Here is a 22,860-nt window from a genome sequence, read left to right on the forward strand (position 1 = left end):
ATATTGATTTTTTTTAGGTGGGATTTTTTAGTGGGCTAGGATACAGTTTTCTGCTGACCCCTTCACAGCAGCATATTGCTTAGCTTCCATGACTGACATCTACTGTTTGTAGAATACTGTCTATGGATAAGTACCCCACACAACCCCACTTCAAACAATCTGAACTGTGCCTACAGTTAGGTAATATTAGCCTTGTGATGCTAACAGTTAGGCCTGTCTGTGTGTGTGCAGCTGCGTGGACTCTGACAACTGTCCCCAGTGTGGAGCTCACATTCCCTCAGCAGCAGCTACAACCCATACAGTCTGTGGTGTAGTGAAGTCAAGCGCAGCATATTTAACGGAGTTCAGCGTGCTGCAATGCCATCAAAACATTTGCCACCTTATTTACATTTTAAATGAAGCACCTTTTGGTATGTGCATATTTTAAGGTTACTGGTATAATGATTTTATAAACGATACCCAGCCCTAATTGCAATGCTGGTGACTAGCGTCGGCCTGAATGTCGAGAGAATGTAGTGAAAATGTAAACCTAATATCAGAGGCATTTGATTCTGGGATGCCACAGCTTTGACTTTAAGCCTTGTGCAAGCGTCCATTATATTTCTGTGTACAGTCTGTGACTCTGTAGGGTGCGTAAGACAAATGTAGTGTTTGGTTAGATCATGCTTGGTTCTTTTCCTTTTTATTTTTTTATTTTCAGCGTTCACAACGTCACACCACCCTCTGCAGGATGTAGAGGATGCCGATGTTGTCGATGGTGACGAAGATGGAGAAGTCGGACGAGACATGGATCTTCTTCAGAGCGGTTCCCGTCGGAAAGAAGGTCTGCAGGGCCTCGCCTTTCTCCACATCCCACCACTGGACAACACACAGAGAGAGAAAGACAGGGAGACTATTAAAATGTGTCAGGCTTTTAACGGACGCCACTGCTGCAGAGGAAAAATAATCAAAGAATAATGTTAATTAGTGAAATTCAGAGGTGCTGATAGGTGGATTGTGTTACCTTTAGACACAGCCAGGCTAACCATTTCCCCGTTTCCACTTTTCATGCTAAGATAAGCTAATTAACTGCTGGCTGGTTCGCATAAGGAAATTTACATGTATTTTGGTATTCATCAATATGTTCGCAACCCCAGACTTTCTCATAGGTACTAACAAAATCTACGCCTGCTTCTGACTGCTTGTAGTGCTTGTGTATCAAAAAGGAATGCACATGAATATTGCTTGTCATTATTAGAAATTACAATTTTAATCAATGTGCTCATCTGCAGCTGTGACTGGGAAGATCGTCCTTCTGTAACTGTCGTTTTTTTTGTATGTAGTTATGCATTTTTTTGTACCAAGTTTCATACTGAACCATTTTCGTTTAACTTTTTTGGATGGTTCTTTCAACAGAGGACACAGTTAACGACATTCTTTACCTCCTTTTTAGCCTTTGATTTACCTGTCCCTGTCACACCACTAATAAAGAAAGAACAAACACGGTTGGTTTCCAAGGCATTCATGAATCAGGTGTAGGTTTTTAGCACTAAGGTTCTCATTGAATACTGCTTATCCCAGGTCTGTCTTGAAGATGCTTGACTACAAGTATAACTTTTTATTTTTGGCTACGACAAATCAAACGTGTCTAAAAATGATCACTGATGCACAATCCAGTTGACCCAGCGTAACAGTCACAGGTGTGAATTTCATGCCAACTGGAGGTAATTTGTCTCAGATCTCTGAAGTCGTGCTGTCTGCACTCAGCTTTATCGGAATCAGAACTCTGAGACAAAGACAGGAAGACGGGGACTGACTGAGAGCTTTGTATCTGCTGCCAAGGAGACCATGATGAATTTAATAGTATTATATTACCAGACTCAAACTCACTTACACACGCACACGCACACAGACACACCCTCAGGCTCCCTCAAACACACATATAACCCCCACCAGCTTTCCTGAGTGATTCCGTTTAATCTCAGTTTAAAGTTGACATTTTCCATTGAAGCTCCATCTCACTGGGATGAATCATCAAAGGCACATCAAGTCAATCATTTATAGTCTGGCATGTATGTGTGCATGTGTGTGTGCGTGTGTGTGTGTGTGTGTGTGTGTGTGTGTGTGTGCACGCACATCCCACTTTGACAATAACTGCAATAACTTCACATCAAAATTGTCCCTATTCCATCTGAATAAAAGACGACATGAATTAAATCAATAGATTGAAGCTTTAGTGGCGTTGTGTGTGTGTGTGTTTTCATTTTTCTATAGCTTTAGCGACTCTGCGAGTGCGTACTCATGTGTGTGTGTGTGTGTGTGTTTGTGAAAGAAAGCAGGCCAACTCCCGAGTCTCTCGACAGACAGGCGGACAGACAGACGAGGTGGCGGCAACAGATGTCTAGCTTACAGACCAATCCCAACACACACAAGCACGAACACACACACATAAACACACGCACACACACACACATAGCCCATTAATCACGCAAAAACATTCCACATCATTAAGGAGAGCTCATTTGCATATTCCTGATATGGCATTGAAACGCACATGCCTGAGGTTTTCTTCATTTTTCTCCCCTGATTGTTATGCTATACCGCGGATATACTGGTGTGTGTGTGTGTGTGTGTGTGTGTGTGTGTGTGTACACTGAAAAATTGCCCAGCATATTTCTGTTGCTGCAGGGGGTTGGCCATACTTCTGCTGATTGGACATCCTCCACAGCAACCATCATAATATCATATGCGCGCGCACACACACAAACACACACACATATTAATCCAACTGGTTAACTGGAAATGGAAAGACTTCACAGTGACATTGCCATCCCTGTCACAATACGTAATCACTACTGAGAACTCGCTAAAAAGAAAACAGACAGAAACATATTTAATGGCATTGACTGAGAGGGAAAGTAACAACAGTGTTATGGGGCAGAGGGATTAACAGGGACCAACGGATCACTAAAACAACACTCTTTACCTCATGGTTTGCTGCACACCACCTTTTTAAAACTAGGCCACTTATTCATGAGGTAACATGAATCCCAGTCCCATTAATTTGCTTCTGAACTTTTTCTTTTTGAAAACAACTCTCACTATTGTCACTATATTTGCTTCTTCTCTCACACCTGCTTATCAACATTAAAGGGACAGTTCAACCTGAAATCAAGCGCTATTTATCTAGATTGTTTTGGTGTGAGTTGCCGAGGGTTGGAGATATCAACCGTAGAGATGTCTGCCTTCTTTTGAGTATGATGGAACTAGATGGCACTTAGCTTCCAAAATACATTTGGAAAACTCAACAGCGATGTCTCTTTCCAGAAATCATGACCTGGTTACTCAAGATAATCCACACACATTGTTGTGAGCAGCTTCATGTAGGAACTGTTTTCTTTCTACCAAACCACACCTGTCAACCTCATAACTGTGCAGAAGGAAGCGTGCATCTACTCCTAGCTTGCCTAGCACCACTGAGCTAAGTGACATTGCAGGTCAGATGATGAGGACATCTTTAATGTTTACATTCCATGCTGTCATAAGCATGAGCCTCTTGTCCATGAGTAGATGCACGCTTCCCTCCTTTAGCAAACAACAGTACACAAGCCATCCGTATCACCACTCAGAGGGAAGTGTGCATCTACCGCTAGCTCACCTAGCACAACTAAGCTAGCTAACGTTACAGCTTAGCCAAGAAGAACGCCATTAATATTACGCACTGTCACTAGCATGAGCCTCTTGTCAATGAGTAGATGCACATTTCCTTCTGCACAGTGATATGGGTGGCAGATGTAGTTTAGTAGAAACAAAATAGTTCCTACACGAAACTGCTCACAACAAAGTCTGTGGATTATCTTGAGTAACCAGGTCATGATTTCTGGAGGGAGACATTGCTGTTGAGTTTTTCAAATGTATGTGCAAGCCAAGTGCCATTGAGTTATTGACTGGTTTGACATCTTTTCAAAGCTCTGATCAAGCAGTAAACCCATATAAATGCTTTGCGTATTTAAAAATGAACCTATTTAACGGAGGCCTTCTGACCAGTAGACATTAATAATTCACCGTGCAAAGAAAAATCATGCTTTCTGTCCTCATACATGTGTCCATCTCTGGCTCATCACCCACAATCACCCAGGAATCAGACATGAGAATATTTTCCACAGCACACTATGAAAAAATATTTAATATACATAAATGCAATTAGTGGCTGTTTTACATAATGGATACATACATATATATATACATATATACATATATATATATATATATATATATATATATATATATATATATATATATATAAAAATCTCATCTGTTCATGAGTCAAATAATGAATCTGTGTGATATTTCTGACGGAAGTGAACGTGACATTTAGTCAAACTAATTAATGTCATGTCTCTACATGGTTCATAAACATATAGACTGAATCATGAGGATAAACATGATTAATCATCGTTGTTTGTGCTGTTTTACATAATCCCTTGAAGATTACTGGACAGCATGAGGTCTTTGAGAAACATGCAAAACAACTGCATAATCATTATTGTATGTTTACATGGGCTGCAGCTGCAGTTTCAGCATCTTGTATTTGTCTCCACAGGCTGACATACATACGGCATATACTGGAGCATCTGACTGTGACTGATCAAGCTGTGTGTCTCTACTTTTATAAAGTTGTAAAACCTTTTCTTGAGTTTCCGACATTGCATTCTTTTATGTGTAGGGCGACATCAGGCTTGACTTAAACATTGCTTTTCTTACTTTGTAAAACAAAATGTAACAATTACAAACATAGATATATATTTAATGAATTGGTATTCATTATTAAAATAATGAATCATGTACCAGAAATTTGGTAAAAAAAACCTGAGGAATACCAGGAATTACAATTTAAGTGTAAACCTTGTAAATGCAGAAATAAATTGGATAAAACTTAAACAAGTATGAAAACTTGTATAAAACAACACAACTGCATAAATTAAGAACAAATGGTACATATTAAATCGCGGTTCACACAGACACTGACATGAGGATGAATTTATGGGTTTTCCATGGAGTTGTTAAAGGTAATTAACAGTGTAAATCAGTGGTTCCCAACTGGTCCAGCCAGGATTCAAATCTCTCCTTAGTCATTAGTTCAAGGTCTACATGGTTTAATATATTCAGCATCAAGCTTGTGTTTGGCCATGTCATCAAGCTAGTTTGTTCTCTCTGTTACGTAGCTGTCTGTTATTCACTCACTCTACCGCAAGAAAAGGCACTTCAAAATAAAAGCCCTGTGCCGGAAATTCACCATACTTCAAAATCAAGTTTGTGTTTTTTACGAACTTGACATGTTTGGGAGTCACTTGCGGTCCATTCAGAATGGACCCGAGACCCACTTTAGGACCGCGACCCACCAGTTGGGAACCACTGAAAGACACCTGTGACGTGGTGTTTATTATATCGGGGGATATGTTCTCAAGCATCTTTCTGACCAGCTGAAATCCGGGGAATCAGTGCCGCCACAAAGTCATAAACCAGTGCTAACAAACTTAACAAATACTAAAGATTAAAAATATTGACACAACTGTTTAGTGCAGATAGGAATTTAAATTTTAATGAAAAATAATATAGCAAACTGTAAACATAGGATTGAATTGATCGACCCTAGCGTCACTGATAAGCTATTTGAGTCAGTATCAGCCTGATTTCCAACATCAGTATTAGATCTGTGCATCCCTAACAGTTACAAAGTGGCCGTTTAAACACATTAAATAAATATACAGGGTGAGGACTACTCCGAACTGTGTGATGTCATGCCACAGCTCATTTTCTTTTAAGCTTAATAAGCCTAATTTAATTCAATATGAAAATTAGAGCTGCAATAATTCATCGATTAATCAATTAAATTAATCACCAACTAATTTCATTATCAATTAATTGGTTTGAGTAATTTTTTAAGGAAAAAAAGTCAAAATTCTCAGATCCAGCTTCTTCCATGTGAATATTTTCCCTTATTATTATTTTTTTAAAAGATATTTTTTAAGGCATTTTTGCCTTTAATTGATAGGACAGTCAAGTGTGAGGGGGGTGGAGAGAGAGGGAGTGACATGCAGCGGGGGGCCACAGGCTGGGGTCGAACCCAGGCCGCTGCGGCAACAGCCTTGTATATGGGGCGCCTGCTCTATCCACTAAGCCACCGACGCCCCGTCTTTACTCCCTTATGACAGTAACCTGTATCTTTGGGTTGTGGACAAAACAGGACATCTGAGGACGTCATTTGGGCTTTTGCAATTTTTTGACATTTCATAGCCTAAACAAATCAATAAGGCCAGAAAAGAATCTATAGATTAACTGACAATGAAAATAATGGTTGGTTGCAGCTCTAAAAAAAATACAATAACTCTAAACTGCTTGCTTGATGACTGATTTGAAATTGGAAAATTCCTTATTAATGTGCATGATTTTATCTGCACAGAAGCGTGGCATGAATGTAAGCTGAAGTTAATGTTGGTGTGTGTGGTGGATGGGTCAGTGTGGGCAGTGTTTACAGATTTTTATCGTGAAAAGCTCTTTTATTTCAGGCCAGGTGGGGTGTTTCTGCAATAAGATACTGTGGAAATATCCTGTATGTAGACAGGTTTAATGTCCAAGAGCATCCATGTCTGAAATGCTAATGACTCACCCTGTGACATCTGCAATTTATAGGTTGACTTTGTATGAAAGGTCAATTTTAAATCAGATTATTACTCAGAATCGGTTACAGATGAATGCTAAGACACTGCACTGGCAACGACCGAGGAGCTAAAATCAAGAATCTGAGTGAGAAATAATGGGCTGGTTTCCATCTCATGCATGAGCAAAGGACTTTTCAAGGTCACAGATACCTACAGCATCATATGAGCCATGTACGTTTTTCTCTGGTCTGTGTGAAGGTTGATAACACAAGACATCAAAGGCTGAAACATATACTCTTTTTCGTACAGATCATCAAATATAGATTAAATCTGGATTGTTTCGTCCAGAGATGGAGAGCCAGGCAGAGACGTGTGGCTGGATGAAGAAAGATAGATGAGATAAAAGTGAGATCGATCGCGGAGGAATATGAGGTGGAGCAATATAACAAGCATATGCACAGAGCAGGTATCAGAGGAGGGAATGAGACACTTAAAGTTAACGTGTAATTGCATCTGAATGGAGGGGAAGATGGCTGCCGAAACACTGACGGCTCAAAAAAAAAAACAAAAAAAGAAAAAGAAAAAAAAGAAGTAATACTCAGATGCCTGCATACACACACACACACACACACACACACACAAGTATAAATACAGAAATAAACAGACAGACCGAGACGAGGGAGAGTCGAACAACAACTGAATCCCACAACAAACAAAGGCAACAGACGACTGATGAAACTCGGTGACGAAATAGAAAATAAAAGGGGGAAAACACTCCGCAACTCCAACTGGTTATAAAAAAAAGGATTAGCGGGGAGAGATTCGACGCATGCAGAACAGAGCGGGCGCAGAATAAATGTTTAAAAGCGTCAGTTGGCTCGACGGCGGCAGGATGGAGGGGAAACGTGTGAACAGAAAGTGTGAAGATGATGTGAGTGAGACTGGATTTACTATGAAGGGAGGGAAAAAAGGGCCATAAGTATGTTGAATCATTTACAACAGAGGACGGTGACAAGACGAGACTGGATGCCATGCATATTTATGCATTAGTATGAGAGGGAGACAGAAATATAGAAACAGAGATTTCTTTGATTTAAGAAACAGAAAAGCAGGAAAAAGCAGGAAAAAGGATGAAAATGAAGGAGAGAGGTAAGAGATACAGGAAGGTGAGCTAAACAAAAATAGATTAAAGGTGTAAAGATGCTGTAAACAGAAAAACGCATTCATCATAACAACAGATAAGTCTCTTTCCATACGGTTTTCTTCTCTCTTGTGGGAATACGCAGCAGCGTTTTGCGTGTGACACCGAGTGCCCATATCCTGAGAGCAGATGGCTGATGTGCTGATATCAACACCTCACTGTGGGACCACTGATTTATGGGTGTTGGGCTTAGATACTAAATTACTATACAATACGTGTGTGTTTCTGCGTTGGTGTTGAGAGGACCCCTGGGTGTGTTTACTGAGTTGGTTTTTCTTTAAGCTGGATGGAAATACTTCTAAACATCCAGCGCATCGTCCTCACTTTCATCCTGCTGAAATTAACTCAGAGGATGGTTCGGAAGATGAGTTCACAGTGACGTTCAGCTCTGTGCTACGTGAATAACTAATGCGAGGCACGCGCAGGTGGAGCTAAGTGGAAATATATTGAGAAAAGACATGAATGCATTAGCATGACAATGACACTCTTAATTTAAGTGTTTAGATTATGATCTAAAACTCATCAGACACATGCAGGTAATGTAATGGAACAGCATAATGGAGATTATTCCATATTACAGCCGGTATTATTGACTTCCTTAATTAAATTTACACCAATCCCACATGGAAACATGGTGAGTAGCAGTGAGAGATGGTTCAGGTTTATCGACTTTCAGTGGAATGCAGTATCATTGACTAATAGCTTGTTTGACGTGACTATTATAACACGGGAAATTCATATGGAGGGCAGGAGGTGATAAATAGATATACTACATGAGTTGGATACAGAGGAAAGTGACAACATAAAAGGGTTGGATGAACGTGCAGGCAGCAGGTGTGGTCAGAAAACTGAAATTTATGTTGGATATGATCCATACAAAACAAAGAAAACTGATTTTTCCCAAAACTTGACTGACTTGTTCAGAGTGGACACAATCGTTACAAATTACTGCGTCCTCCAGACCTCCTAATGTAACTAACATTACACGGCAAGGCAGTGAAAGGGTACAAGTATCTAGTGGGCTGAAACTACTTTGTGTGCAGTTGGGTTCATGACGGAAACGACTGCCATCTTGTTTTTGGCTGTGTGAGTAAATGTGCTTGAGTTTAACTGTCTTTTAGCTCATGGATGCAGAGCTAACTAACTAGTTCACTTCACTTCATTGTCTTTTAGCTCATGGATGCAAAGCTAACTAACTAGTTAACTTCACTTCACTGTCTTTTAGCTCATGGATGCAAAGCTAACTAACTAGTTAACTTCACTTCACTGTCTTTTAGCTCATGGATGCAAAGCTAACTAACTAGTTAACTTCACTTCACTGTCTTTTAGCTCATGGATGCAAAGCTAACTTACTAGTTCACTTCACTTCACTGTCTTTTAGCTCATGGATGCAAAACTAACTTACTAGTTCACTTCACTTCACCGTCTTTTAGCTCATGGATGCAAAGCTAACTTACTACTTCCCCTCACCTCACCTCACCTCACTTCACCTCACTTCACTTCACTTCACTTCCTTTTAGCTCATGGATGCAAAGCTAACTTACTAGCTCATGTTGACTAACTTTGGCTACTAAATCAACTGTTCCCAGAGATCTGATGAAACACTTAAAAATCTGGGTCTTGGCTAGGGCTGGGTTAAAATATTTGGTTTGTCCGATTCAAAACGATCTTCATTTGAATGACCCGATATCGACACATAAAATCCGAGACTGATCTTTTAGTATACACTTTTTCCCACAGATGTGTGAAGCTTTAACCCTGTTAATCTCACCGGTAGTAAACGGACCACAATGCTAAATCATGTTACCGGCTCTTTTCTCTTTAACTGTTAGCTTACTTGGATATGATTTGGTGTAGTTTATTATCGTGCAGCAGCCTCTCCTCCTGCTCTATGTGCGTCGGAGCTGCTGCAACACTTTTTTGTGCTCTTTATTCTTTCTACACTTGACTCAGTATTGTGATGTCAGGTATATTATTTATTCTCCTGACATTTTAGATTTGTTTCCAGTGAGATGTTGAGTTTATATTGTGACTTTGCTGTAATATTTCTGTTGCTGCTCTAGAAACATTTAGTTATGAAATATTCAGTTTTAATCCTGTTCTGAATTTATTCTTTTTTTTTTTTTAAATAATAATTACCTCAACGTCTGACATGAGTTGACTCCGCTCCTCTAGACTGAAGACAGTTTAGTTTTCGACCCACATTTTCCACTGTTTCTCTGTGATTTTATTTTATTTTTTTTGCTTCTCCCTTTTACAGTTCTAAACAGCACAAATTATAGGCATTTGTGCTGTGCTTGTAGTCTTTGCTTCCAGTCACCTGCCCTGCCATCTGGACAGTGCACTGATGTATGACACCATGGACAGAGAAGCTATTTTTTTGATTTATGTATTTATCTATTTATTTATTTATCTTTTATGAAAAACTGTCAATTAGATTTTAGTTTTTATTTGATATATGTCAAAAGTTTGGCCTATTGTAATATCATAATGATAACGATTCTAATAAGTTTTTATCTTTATAGCTCAAGTCAGGAACAAGTGAAAGGTAAAACAAAGTGCAATGACAAGATATAGGGTAATATAGGACCAACAGTGGAAAAAAAAGAGTAAAAATGAATATAAAAGAGAAAAATAACAACAACAACAACAACAAAAAACAATCAACAAGGGACCTTTAAATATAATAATAATATACACCAGCACACAAGAACAAGATAAAAGAGACAAAAGAAAAGACAAGAATAGCAAAATAAAGCCCGGTGGTAACATGACAGAGCTGTTTCATGTAACGAGGCATCTACTGGTCAGATGAGATTAGTTTGGAGGTTTGTGCTTTATAGGATGGTATAAATCATGTGGGAAAAGAATTATTATATGCAATTTAACAGCAGCAAAAACACACAAACTGCTGCCACCAATATGATCATCAGCACCTATATTACCTTAATGAAAGCAGGATGTATTGCAGGTGTGCCTAATAAACTGGCAACTGAGTTGATAAAATAACTAGTAAATATCAAAATATTCTTTGTTCATTTCAGTCATTTATTCATTTATGCAGTCCGTATTTATGTCTAAGACACTAGCTCTGCCCTCTCTGTCTCTCTCATACCAACAAACACACACACACACACACACCCCAAACTGATGAACCACAGCTGCCAGTTTAACATCAATCACTGAGTTCACGTCATTCCAAAATGGGGGAAGTTCCCGGAGCGTGTCTATCATCTGAAGGTGGTTCAGTTTCAGGAGAGCAGATGTGGAACAGACCACTATCATCTGCAAAGTCTGCCACACAACGACTGCTGCTAAAGGTGGCAGTACCACAAATCTGTTCAATCAGTTAAAACACCAGCCAGTGAAGAAGCCTCCACTTCCAAAGAGACCAGCCCCCACTGTGTTTTGATGTACATGTATATACTAATGATACATGCCCACAGGATTTGGCATTTCCACATTTTGCATTCATTGTCTAGGTACGCAGCCATGCAATGCATTCTGGGAGTGCAGCATTGTGTTTTGACAGACAAGGTGTTTGCTGCTAATTTCCCTAAAGCTGAATCTAGGCAGCTATCTGGGTTGTCGTTCGCTACCTCTGGAAAATGTCATATACGAGCCGTTTCCTCTGAATTCAGATATATTTTCCAGACTGATCACACTGGTATGACCATAAGCATCAGTTTTTATGTTCGAGAGAATAACAGGATATGTATTGTATATCACAGAATAGCCTCCGAGCATTAAGATGTTATTCATAAGCCATATCGCCCAGCCCTAGTGGAGAGTATATGTCATCTGCTTCGGTGGAGACGTGATGACAGAAAACAAGAAGAGCCACTGAGGCCTTATCTATAGCGCCACACCATTCTGCATGTTCAGATAAGCTTCTTTTCAGCGTCATGCTCACATACACACAGGTCAGCATCACATCTGGGGAAGCCGGGATAGCTGTCGTGTGAATGCGAGCAACCCCGATTCATTTCAGCTAAACAGCAGAGGAGCACTAAATCTGCTCCGACAGGCCCTCCGTCGTTACGTTAGCTCTCCAGAAGCTAAATAGGTCTGCTTATTCAGGCTACCTGCAGGGAAGTCAGCGCCGCTTACATAACGGAAATACCTGTCCGTGTGTGTTCTTGTGAGGGCCGGAGAGATGCTTGGATGTGAGCGGGTGCACAGTTGAATCTTTCATAAGAGGTGGAGGGAAGTAATTCATCTTCCTCTTACATAAATAGCTCGGATACAGAGTCCGGAGGGAATAGGTAGAGTTTCTACACTTTATAAAAAATGATAAAGACTCTTCAGCCAGCAGGAGGCACACAATGGAGGGAGGCAGGAGGGGAGGGGGATTAAAGGAAGAGGGGATGCCAGCTGGAGTAGATTCAGACGATTTTGTAAGGCCACCTCCATTTCAGAAAGAAAAAGTGGGGGAATTAGTGTGTGTGTGTGTGTGTGTGTGTGTGCGACCAGGCCAAGAGTCTTGCGGAGAGCGAAACAGTGTGACACCGAGGTTGAATTATTCATCCAAGGTTCTATCCACTGAAATATTGATGCTCAGACAATCCTCTACACATCTCCCCCTCGCACACTTTCTTCACTTTCTCCCACCTGCATTCCTTTATTTCCACCGGCACCTCTCTTTTCATCGCACATGTGACCAGGAAAAGAAGCAAGGAAACACAAATGAGTATTGATTGTAGAGAGCAGGAAAACTGAAACAGAGATTTTACACCCTCGGATTAGAGAGGCTGCTCCTCTTTCCATTTATTTCTCCCTTTCTCTCGCACACCTTACAGCACACAGAAGAAGAAGGGAGAGACGAATCCATAAAAAGAGAACATTAAACAGAGAGTGGCATCAAAAGAGAAAAGGAGAAAAAGTGAGCTGATGGGGAAGAGAGGAGGTGTGAAAGAAAGATACAGAAATATAAAATGAGAAGAAGCATCATGTGAGACACAGAGGAGGAAATGATGATGCAGAGTAAGAGCTCTTTCACACCGACAGTTTTATCTGAATTATGGACAGGATTTCAGCAATTTCAGAGAATAACTGCTCTCAGACCACCGAACCAGGTGGAACCAAAAGTTTCAGTCTGACTGTAGTGATTTTAACTGCATTCAGAACGCACTCCATATGACAATGGAGAGATTATAGCATGACATGACAATATTTTTGGCATTCTCGCATTGATAGCACAAACACACAACAGATAAAATGGTTTCTTAACAACCAGATCATTGACCGCAAGTTTTTCCACCTGCACTTAAAGGAATACTTGGGCATCTGGGGAAAAACACTTATTCTCTTTCTTGCAGAGAGTCAGATTAGGAGATTGTATGGTAAATATGTAAATGGAGCCAGCAGCCATTTAGTTTAGCTTAGCATTAAGACTGAAAACAGGGGGGGAAACAGCTAGCCTGGCTCTGTCTGAAGGTAACAGAATCCATGCATCCATCTAATTCTCTTGATCTTGATATCTCAATTACGCTTTGAGGGAATTTCTAAGAATTTGGCAAAAACATCCACTTAGACTCAACAACGAACTGAATAGATTTTGGTAGTCAAAGGTCAAGGTCACTGTGGCCTTGCATCCATTTCAATCTCGTGAACGAAATATTTCAAGAACACCTTTATGGTATTTCTCCAAACAACTGACAAAACATGTTTTGGCTATGACTCAAGAATTCCTATGCTAATTATGACAAATCTTCACAAAAAAAAATGTCTTACAGGATAAAATGATGAAGTGATGACATTTTACATCCAAAAGGTCAAAGGTCAACTTCACTGTGATGTCATAATGTTCAGCAAAAACATTTTTCTGGCCCTTACTCAACATCATATCTTAAGCCCAGTTCAGACCAATGATTCTCGACAAGACGAAACCGTTTTGGAAGAAAAGTTGCAGCGGTGTGAACTGGCCATCTGAGCTTGACTCAAGCCGGCTGATGGTGTCACCTGCAACTCAGCTGGTCAAACTGCCGGCAGCTGGTTTTAGAACGTAAAGCATGTCACATGTTTGAACAGGCAATCAGCTTGTAGTGAAGTCCGTTGGTCAAGTCAAAATGATCACAGATGGCGTGTTTGCTTGCTGCGGCAGGTGCTCTGTCCCTGCGAAGCCCTCTCAATCAATCAATTTTATTTATAAAGCCCAATATCACAAATCACAATTTGCCTCAGAGGGCTTTACAGCATACAACATCCCTCTGTCCTTTAGACCCAGCGGATAAGGAAAACCTCCCCTCAAAAAAACCCTTTAATGGGGAAAAAGAAACCCCACCGTCCTCACAGTGTGCCAGTGTCGCACGTTGGGCTGCTGCTGCTCGCCATATGTGCTTTTTTGCCATTTCATCACTACTACAAATGCAACTGTAGCCAGTATCTCACTATCACTATCTTCATTCAGATTTTAAGAAGCTACAAATTATATTCAGCCACAAAATAAACCTGAAAAGATGATACACCATCTCATCTAGTTGCGTTGGTGTGAACCAGCAGGTTTTCAGAACACTGCGAAATAGCGCATTGCAAGTAGTTGCATGTTTCAATTCATCTCATTGCAAATCTTTGGTCTGAACTGGGCTTCAGTCAGATACTGAATTGATGACACTGATCTTGTGCGGCCACCTTGAAACTGGTGATTATATAGATCTTTTGTGCTGCCGGGGGGAAGATGTATGAGAAGCAGCCATGTTTTCACAGACTTGGATGTAAAATGTAGGAGAACCTGACTGGTGCACAGAGGCATACAACTGCAGGGCGGTAATTCTAGTTGTTTAAGTGACACAAGAAAATGGACAGGGCAGTGTAAAGAGGTTCGCCTGCATCTTTCACTAACAGCACCGGAGCAGAGTGTTTTCCTTAACTACGTCAGACTCGTGTCTGGTTCAGACATAAGAAATAGAATGCTTGTTACGTTCAGGTTCAGCTCGGTTATGCCTCTCTCGGACTCTATGCAGCTGGAGCCTCACTATACCATGCACTCAGATATAACATTTTTATGCTAATTTCTATTCAAAAACAAAACTTTGAATATTATTACGACGATTATTAAGATTTAAAGTGATAGTTCAGGTTTTTGGACATGAAGTTGTGTGAAACGCTGACCATCTGTAGCTCTGATGTGACGGTGTCACTACTCTCAACGAGCCTCCTGCTCTGAGAAATGGCCGCAGCTTACCGGAGAAAAAGTAGTTCTGAAGATGTACTGGGGACACGTAACCAAAAGGTTTTAAGCTACAAAAATGTATGCATGTGTTTTGTTAGACTATTTCAATAATTTTAAAACATCCCCGCATTACGTCAGACCTATCAATTGGGACTATTTTCTGGCCAGTATCACTCCGCCGCGCAGGCCCGCAAGACAGCACGGCAACAGAAATCAATAAGACAGTTCATCACCACGCCGTGCAGGTGCGCAGGATAGCAACGGCTAACGAAAACTTCATCGGCTGTTTCCAAAAGAGAACCAGTAGGCTATTATTAGTGAGGAAGAAGATGTACTAGCCCTATACTACAGCGGGAACACCGGCTCAGGCTCACGACACACCCTCGTCAGCTGCTGGAGGTAAACAGAGGAATACCAAAATGGTGCGAACTTGTGATTTCTCCAGCTGTGGGAATAAAAACATTGCCGGCTCCCAATTCCATCGGTTTCCTGTTACAGATGTAACCCGTAGACAACTTTGGCTAACCCACCACCAGAACAAAGCAGAGACTGGTCGTAATCACATATGAATTCACATTTCTATGTGATTGATTACTCATGTCATGGATTTAGCAGTTCGCCTAATATAATAAACTAAATGCCGACGGTAAAACGAGGCCGCGTATAATGTACTCTACACAACACAACAGTTCAATCAAACATTTTGTTTTATAGACAATCAGCTACAGACATCGTTATACAGACTGGTATTAGGTAATATATCTCTCTTTGGGCACAGCAGTGCGGAAATTGCGTTTTCTCTGTCCGTCGGAATCTGTGGGCAGCTGAAGTGAGCTTGACATACACGCAGTTGCTTCACCCTCGCCGGCTTGGTAGCGAGGTTCATCCCAATTGACACAAGCCAAAGTTGCCTACGGGTTACATCTGTAACAGGAAACCGATGGAATTGGGAGCCGGCGATGTTTTTATTCCCACAGCTGTTCGCACCATTTTGGTATTCCTCTGTTTACCTCCAGCAGCTGACAAGGGTGTCGTGAGCCTGAGCCGGTGTTCCCGCTGTAGTATAGGGCTAGTACATCTTTTTCCTCACTAATAATAGCCTACTGGTTCTCTGTTGGAAACAGCCGATGAAGTTTTCGTTGCTATCCTGCGTACCTGCACGGCATGGTGATGAACTGTCTTACTGATTTCTGTTGCCATGCTGTCTTGCGGGCCTGCACGGCGGAGTGATACTGGCCAGAAAATAGTCCCAATTGATAGCAAGGTCTGACGTAATACGGGGATGTTTTAAAATTATTGAAATAGTTTCGCAGCCGAGTGTGAAGCAGCTGGGATGAGAATCAGCACCTCCAAGTCTGAGGCCATGGTCCTCAGCCGGAAAAGGGTGGATTGCCCACTCCAGGTCGGAGGGGAGGTCCTTCCTCAGGTGGAGGAGTTTAAGTATCTCAGGATCTTGTTCACGAATGAGGGTAGGATGGAGCGGGAGATTGACAGGCGGATTGGGGCGGCGTCAGCAGTGATGCAGGCGCTTAACCAGTCCATTGTGGTGAAGAGGGAGCTTAGCCAGAAAGCGAAGCTCTCGATCTACCGGTCGATCTATGTTCCAACCCTCACCTATGGTCACAAGCTCTGGGTAGTGCCCGAAAGAATGAGATCGCGAGTACAAGCGGCCGAAATGAGTTTCCTCCGCAGGGTGGCTGGGCTCAGCCTTAGGGATAGGGTGAGGAGCTCAGACATCCGGGAGGGTCTCGGAGTAGAGCCGCTGCTCCTCCACATCGAGAGGAGCCAGTTGAGGTGGTTCGGGCATCTGGTAAGGATGCCTTCCGGACGCCTCCCTTGGGAGGTGTTTCGGGCGTGTCCAACCGGGAGGAGACCTCGGGGCCGCCCAGAACACGCTGGAGGGACTACATCACCCGGCTGGCCTGGGAACGCCTCGGGGTTCCTGCGGAAGAGCTGACGGAAGTGGCTGGGGAGAGGACTGTCTGGGCTTCTTTGCTGAGGCTGCTGCCCCCGCGAGTACGAGTACGAGTACGAGTCTAACAAAACACATACATACTTTTTTGTAGCTTAAAACCTTTTGGTTACATGTCCCCAGTACATCTTCAGAACTACTTTTTCTCCGGTAAGCTACGGGCGATTTCTCAGAGCAGGAGGCTCGTTGACAGTAGTGACACCGTCACATCAGAGCTGCAGATGGTCAGCATTTCACACAACTTCATGTCCAAAAACCTGAACTATCACTTTAAAGCAAATATGTGCAATAATGACATTTATTTAAGTCTTGTTGTTTTTATTTGTAAAATGACTTTATACTTATTAAATTTGGGTGGGTTTGTAATTATGTGAAAGCCATAATGTATTCAGGTATTTCATACACATTTGCAAATCTTGTTTTTATTTGTGGATCAAAAAAAAAGAAAGTATTTTTCATCAGTTTTGAGATTTATTTCTCTCCATATCGACTCTTTTCTTTAGTTAACAGTCGAACTGAACTCAAGCACGGCACAGATCAGAGCAACAGTAAACAAAGGATGAAAGCAGACCAGCGGGTTTGGAGGGATGGAGGGTGGGAGGCTGAGATTCAAATCAATGAGTCCAGTGTGAAAACAGCAGAATAAGACTAAAAAAACTTTAGTTTATTACAAAGAGTGTAAAAGCGAGACGGAAAAGACAAAGAGATAGAAAAAGTCAGTCAGTGTGAGTGTATCCACACATTTTGCAAAGCACACACCATCAGCAGCCCCCCCCATCTCATCTTCTATCACCGATCTCCCATCTCCTCTCTGCCCCATTTCGTCTCAGTGTAATTCGCATACACAAAGGCCCTTCTTCTGCAGCCAGAGACAATTAACCCTGGCTTAATGAGCAACGCAGGGGAAACAACTGCCTCCTCGAGACAGATAAATATTTCACCAGCCTGTGTTTATACCCCGAGCTTGACAACAAAAGCACAGAAACCAGGCCACATTCGTTCTCCGAGCTTAACTCTTTCAAAGTTCTTCGCTCGTGCTTTGTCTCATGTGGAAGCGAGTAACAGCAGAGGAGTGAATTGAGTGAGTTGAGCACCTATGGAAAATATGCCGTGATGCATTTTGACCACATGAAGAACACTGAGTGTGAGTTGAAAAACGTCTGTGGAATAACCAAAAAAAAAAAAAAAAAAAAAAAGACAGGAAATGATGTGAAATTCTCAGAGAAAAAGATAAACGTACTTTCAGGAGCTGTTTTGCATCTCGTGTGTGTGTGTAGATATTTTTAGAGGCAGGTCTTGCTGCTATGCTGGAGCAGCACTGCGGGGTGCTTACTTCTCAAACAGCGTGACGGAAGAAAAGCGTTGAATGAAATCAAAAGTGCGAACGCTGCCTGAACCAACGTGGTGGCCTGTTACGCTGCCTCATTTACATACAGGTCCCCTTAGAAACAGCAGTCATCAAAATGTGTTATTTCCATCACTGGACCAATTCTGACGGAGGCGGGGGTGCAAATATCAAAGTGAAAGCCAAGGGGTGCAACTAGCCTGTTAGACAACATACAGCAGCACTGACGCCCATGAGGATGTTCTTTATGTTGCAGCGTGAATGCAAAAGCTGCTGGGAGATCAGATGAAAGGTTAATAAACCCTTTGAGGGAATTCAGTCATTGCTGTTGCAAATAAAGTGTCCGGAAAGTTTTCTTCAAAGCAGCACTGAAACATTTAAAGAACAAAAAGAGAAAACAAGAAAGTCAGACGACTCCCTGGTTGCCACAAGAACTGAGGCAGCTATTAATAATCAGAAGACTATTTATAAAGCGTCCTGTATTCAATGTGTTCCACTAAAAATAAAAAATAAACTTGACACTGCGGTTTTGTTGCTACAGCACCAGACATATCAAAAAAACTCTCCTGCAGGCCTGTCCTGTACAGCTCACTCACTTCAGACCAGAGGGGATAAAATATATCTGGCACTCAAAGTCAGCCATACTGTAAAACTGTGACACAGCAATGAAAGGTGAACTGTACTCTGTGAGTCCAATTCAGTCAGAATATGTGACAGTTTTACAGTATAGCCGGCTTTAAAAGCCTGCCGTGATTTTCCTTTAAGCACTTGGGTGTGAATGTGAGTGTGTGTTGTTGAAGTAAAAGCTTGTTAAAGTGCTCTGACAGAATAAGTGAAAGATTGACTGTCTGGAGTCTAAAACTGGCATTTCTCTGTGTGGGAAAAGACTCTGAACTAATGAGTTATTACCACATAAAACTGCACATATGCATAGTTGCATTTTGCTGCTTAAATGTCTTTTTGTGCAAACAGGACTTTTACTTGAAGCATTTGAGTGGTTATAAAAATGAAAGATTAGTGATGCCTTTAATACGTGTAAACGCCATGCTATTTAGCCTTGCTGCCAATTTTCCCAGTGGCCACTTGTGGTATAAAAGCAAACAAAAAGGGCACAGGATTCCTTTGTTAACCTGTTACAGGGTCTTTTTGGAAGTGTTTTTCCTGATTTGAGTAAAGGGTCTAAAGGTCAGGGTTTACTCAATCAGAATTAGTTCTTAAATGATGTCATGGTAGGGCAGTGGTTAGCATTGTCGCCTCACAGCAAGAGGGTTCCTGGTTTGAACCCTGGGGTGGGGGAGCTCTTATGTGCGGAGTTTGCATGTTCTCCCCCTGTCACCGTGAGTTTTCTCTGGGTACTCCTGCTTCCTCCCACAGTCCAAAAAACTCTAAACTCTAAATTGTCCGTAGGCATGAACGGTTGTCTGTCTCTATGTGCCAGCCCTGTGATAGTCTGGTGACCTGTCCAGGGTGTACCCTGCCTCTCACCCAGCTGGGATAGGCTCCAGCCCCCCTGTGACACCCAACACCAGAAATTAATGAATGATGTGCGATCTGAACACATCAGAAATCAAAAATGTTTTTGGTTGTCCAGTTTGGCTACACTCAAAGGAGGGATGAAACATCGGCCGTCATAGAGAGGGGAAGGCGAGTTTGTGACTTTGGGCTGAATAAGTAAAATTTACTTGGCATTTATCAGGATAACAAATGAAGCTATTAACCAAAGGACTGATCTGTAGGCTGACTTTGTCACTACTTTACAATCATAGTGGTATTAGATCATTATTCTGATTTGATTCTGTAAACAGGTGCGTTCCTATGTTAATAAGATGCAAACCAATGATAAATATGTGAACTTGATCATGTGGCATCCAGGCTGCAGCCCTGGGGAGGAGAGTGTCTGGTATGGAGACCTCAGAATTGCATCTTTGTGGATGATGTGGTTCTATTGGCTTCATCACACTGTAACCTCCAGCACGTACTGGAGTGGTTTGTAGCCGAGTATGAAGCAGTCTGGATGAGAGTCAGCACCTCCAAATCTGACACCATAACTCTCTGCTGGGAAATGGCGGATTGCCCCATCTGGGTTGGGAGAGTTCTCGCCCCAAGCAAATAAATTCAAGCATCTCAGGGTCTTGTTCCATGAGTGAGGGTAAAATGGAGCATCAAGTAGCTGGTGCAGCATCAGCAATTATGCAGGCGTTGTCCTGGGCTGTCATGGTGAAGATGGAGCTGAGCCAGAAGGCAAAGCTCTTGATTTACTGGTCCATCTACATCCAAAGCCTCACATATGGTCATGAGCTTTGGGTAGTGACTGAAAGATTGAGATAAGGGATAGTAGTGAGTGACATGAGTTTCTTCCGTAGGGTGGCTGGGATCAGCCTCAGAGATAGGGTGAGGAGCTCAGACATCAGGAGGGAACTCAGAGTAGAGCTGCTGCTCCTTCATGTTGAAAGGGGTCAGCTGAGTTGGTTTGGGGATCTGATCAGGACGCCTCCTGTTAGAGGTTTTCCAGGCATGTCCAACTGGAAGATTATATATCTTATCTGGCCTGTGAACACGCCTGGATCCCGCAGGAGGAGCTGAAAATTGTTGCTGGGAAGAGGACTTTGCTTAGCCTGCTGCCCCTGTAACCCGGCCCGAGATAAGCGGATGAAAATGGATAGTTGGATGGATCATGCAGCATTGTCTCATCGGTGACTACCTCTGTTGTTTCACACTGCAGCCTTTTCCTCAAACTCTGCCTGACACACTTACAAAAATCAGTTAATTAAAACATAAACTACAATGCCTGATGTTTGTTCTGTGTTCTTTGTTCTGACACTTCATCACAAACCAACTCTGTGATACTTGTTTTCTAGAATAAAATATATTTTTGCACACACAGCCTGCTTTGTTGTTATTTCTAACCAAAAGAAGTTGCATATGCGACGAGTTACTATTCTGACTTCTGGAACAAAAACAGACCTCAGACGAATGCATCTGGGGGCAACATAACTCCAGCCTGAGAAAGACGAATGAATACTTGGACTGACTGATGTCTGGCCTCGAGAGAAGGCACAGAGGTCTTTGCCAGCGAGGGAGAATGGAGACACATTTACTTATGGCTTAGTCAATCTCATTATACAAGAATCTTGACTGCTTGATACCCCATCCATCCCTCAGAGAGGTGATTGCATTTACTTTGCACTCTGTCCTTTTCGCTCAGTTCCGCACTGCTCGCTGCTACGCAACTCTTTCTTAATCTCTGACAGATTCTCCATCCATCAAATGTCTCTTGAGGGAAGGTCAGTGCAACCTTCGCTCCTTCATTTCATCACAACTCCCTGCCCTCCTTCCCAGCTTTGCTCTGAGTCTTGCTTTAAGTGGCGACGGGCTGTAATAGTTCATTAGCCGCTGAGGCCTCGTTAGGATGAGCTTAACGATGATGGCTCAGGCTGAGAAAGCAGGAGAGAGACAGATATAGACCTGATGGGTGAGAGAAATCTATAGGGGTCTGAAATGGCTTTACTGTGACCTACTGTACAAAGTAAGCATTATTTTAAAGAGGAGTACAGTGTACGCCTTGGGAGTGTTAGGTTCTGGCGAGGGAGGGCAGCTTTAAACATAAGGCCACAAAAGTGGACAGACAAAGAAAATGACAGCAGACAGAAAATAAACAAACAAATGAAGGTGTGAAACAGAGAGATAGCGTTAGAGGGGAACACAGAAAGAGCAGGTCTGGTGGGAACTCGGGGAGAGAAATATAGAGAATGAAAGAGACGGGAGCGTAAGAAGGTGACATAAGGTGAAATTGTGTTTCTCCCTTTCTCCTCCATCAGAGGCTTGGCTGATAAGTGATGTCTGACAACAATGGTGGCAGGGGAGGACTGTCATCTAAAACACTCCCATCCATCTGGGGATACACTATTTGGAAGTGTGTGTGTGTGTGTGTGTGTGTGTGTGTGTGTGTGTGTGTGTGTGTCTGTGTCTGCGTTTGTCTACTACAAATGTCAGTGTGTGAACAGTGTGTGAGTGAAAAACAAAGATGACAAGAAAAGAAACTGTGTGTTGCTTCTGTCCTGTTCCAGTTATGAGTTGACTTTACAGGGCTGAACACCATCTCTGACTCTACAGCTCAGGTTTCAACCGAACAGCAACCTCCAAGGCTGAAAAACGTAGCCAACGCAAGTGCCAAAAACTGCAGTTCCTCAAATGGCCTCTTGAGGCTGGCTCCAAGAGCAAGTCAATCCCCACAGACCCTCATGTTAAAATGCTCAACTTTACAGCAGGAACAAAAATGGTTTTAGTGTCTATAGCTAATTATCTTCCCCTCTTCAGCTCCAGATGGTGATGTATGTCCCAGTGGGATGGGTGAAGGCCGCACAGTCATCAGCCACGATCGGAGTCAAGTTCCACCCATAACTATAGTTTATAAAACGTCTGTCAGCCCTGATTTATCAGCCAAACTGATAAATCGGTAATCAAATCAGTAGTCCAAGGTCTTATTAATTTACCTCATTCGGATTTTCTCACGTTTAAAGGATTCCTTTT

The 22,860-nt window shown here is 42.1% G+C and overlaps 1 protein-coding gene across 1 annotated transcript in view; it reads right to left on the reverse strand.

Moving 5' to 3' along the window:
• Nucleotides 1-679: 679 nt before the first annotated feature.
• apaf1 (apoptotic peptidase activating factor 1) overlaps nt 680-22,860 on the reverse strand; it is a 74,253-nt gene continuing 52,072 nt past the window's right edge. The window contains exon 27 of the mRNA XM_033614944.2: nt 680-858. Within this exon, the coding sequence (XP_033470835.2) occupies nt 712-858 (147 nt within the window). The 3' untranslated portion in view covers nt 680-711. The remainder of the gene's footprint in view (nt 859-22,860) is intronic.

This window comes from Epinephelus lanceolatus, chromosome 23 (assembly GCF_041903045.1).
Source record: "Epinephelus lanceolatus isolate andai-2023 chromosome 23, ASM4190304v1, whole genome shotgun sequence".
Taxonomy (NCBI): domain Eukaryota; kingdom Metazoa; phylum Chordata; class Actinopteri; order Perciformes; family Serranidae; genus Epinephelus; species Epinephelus lanceolatus.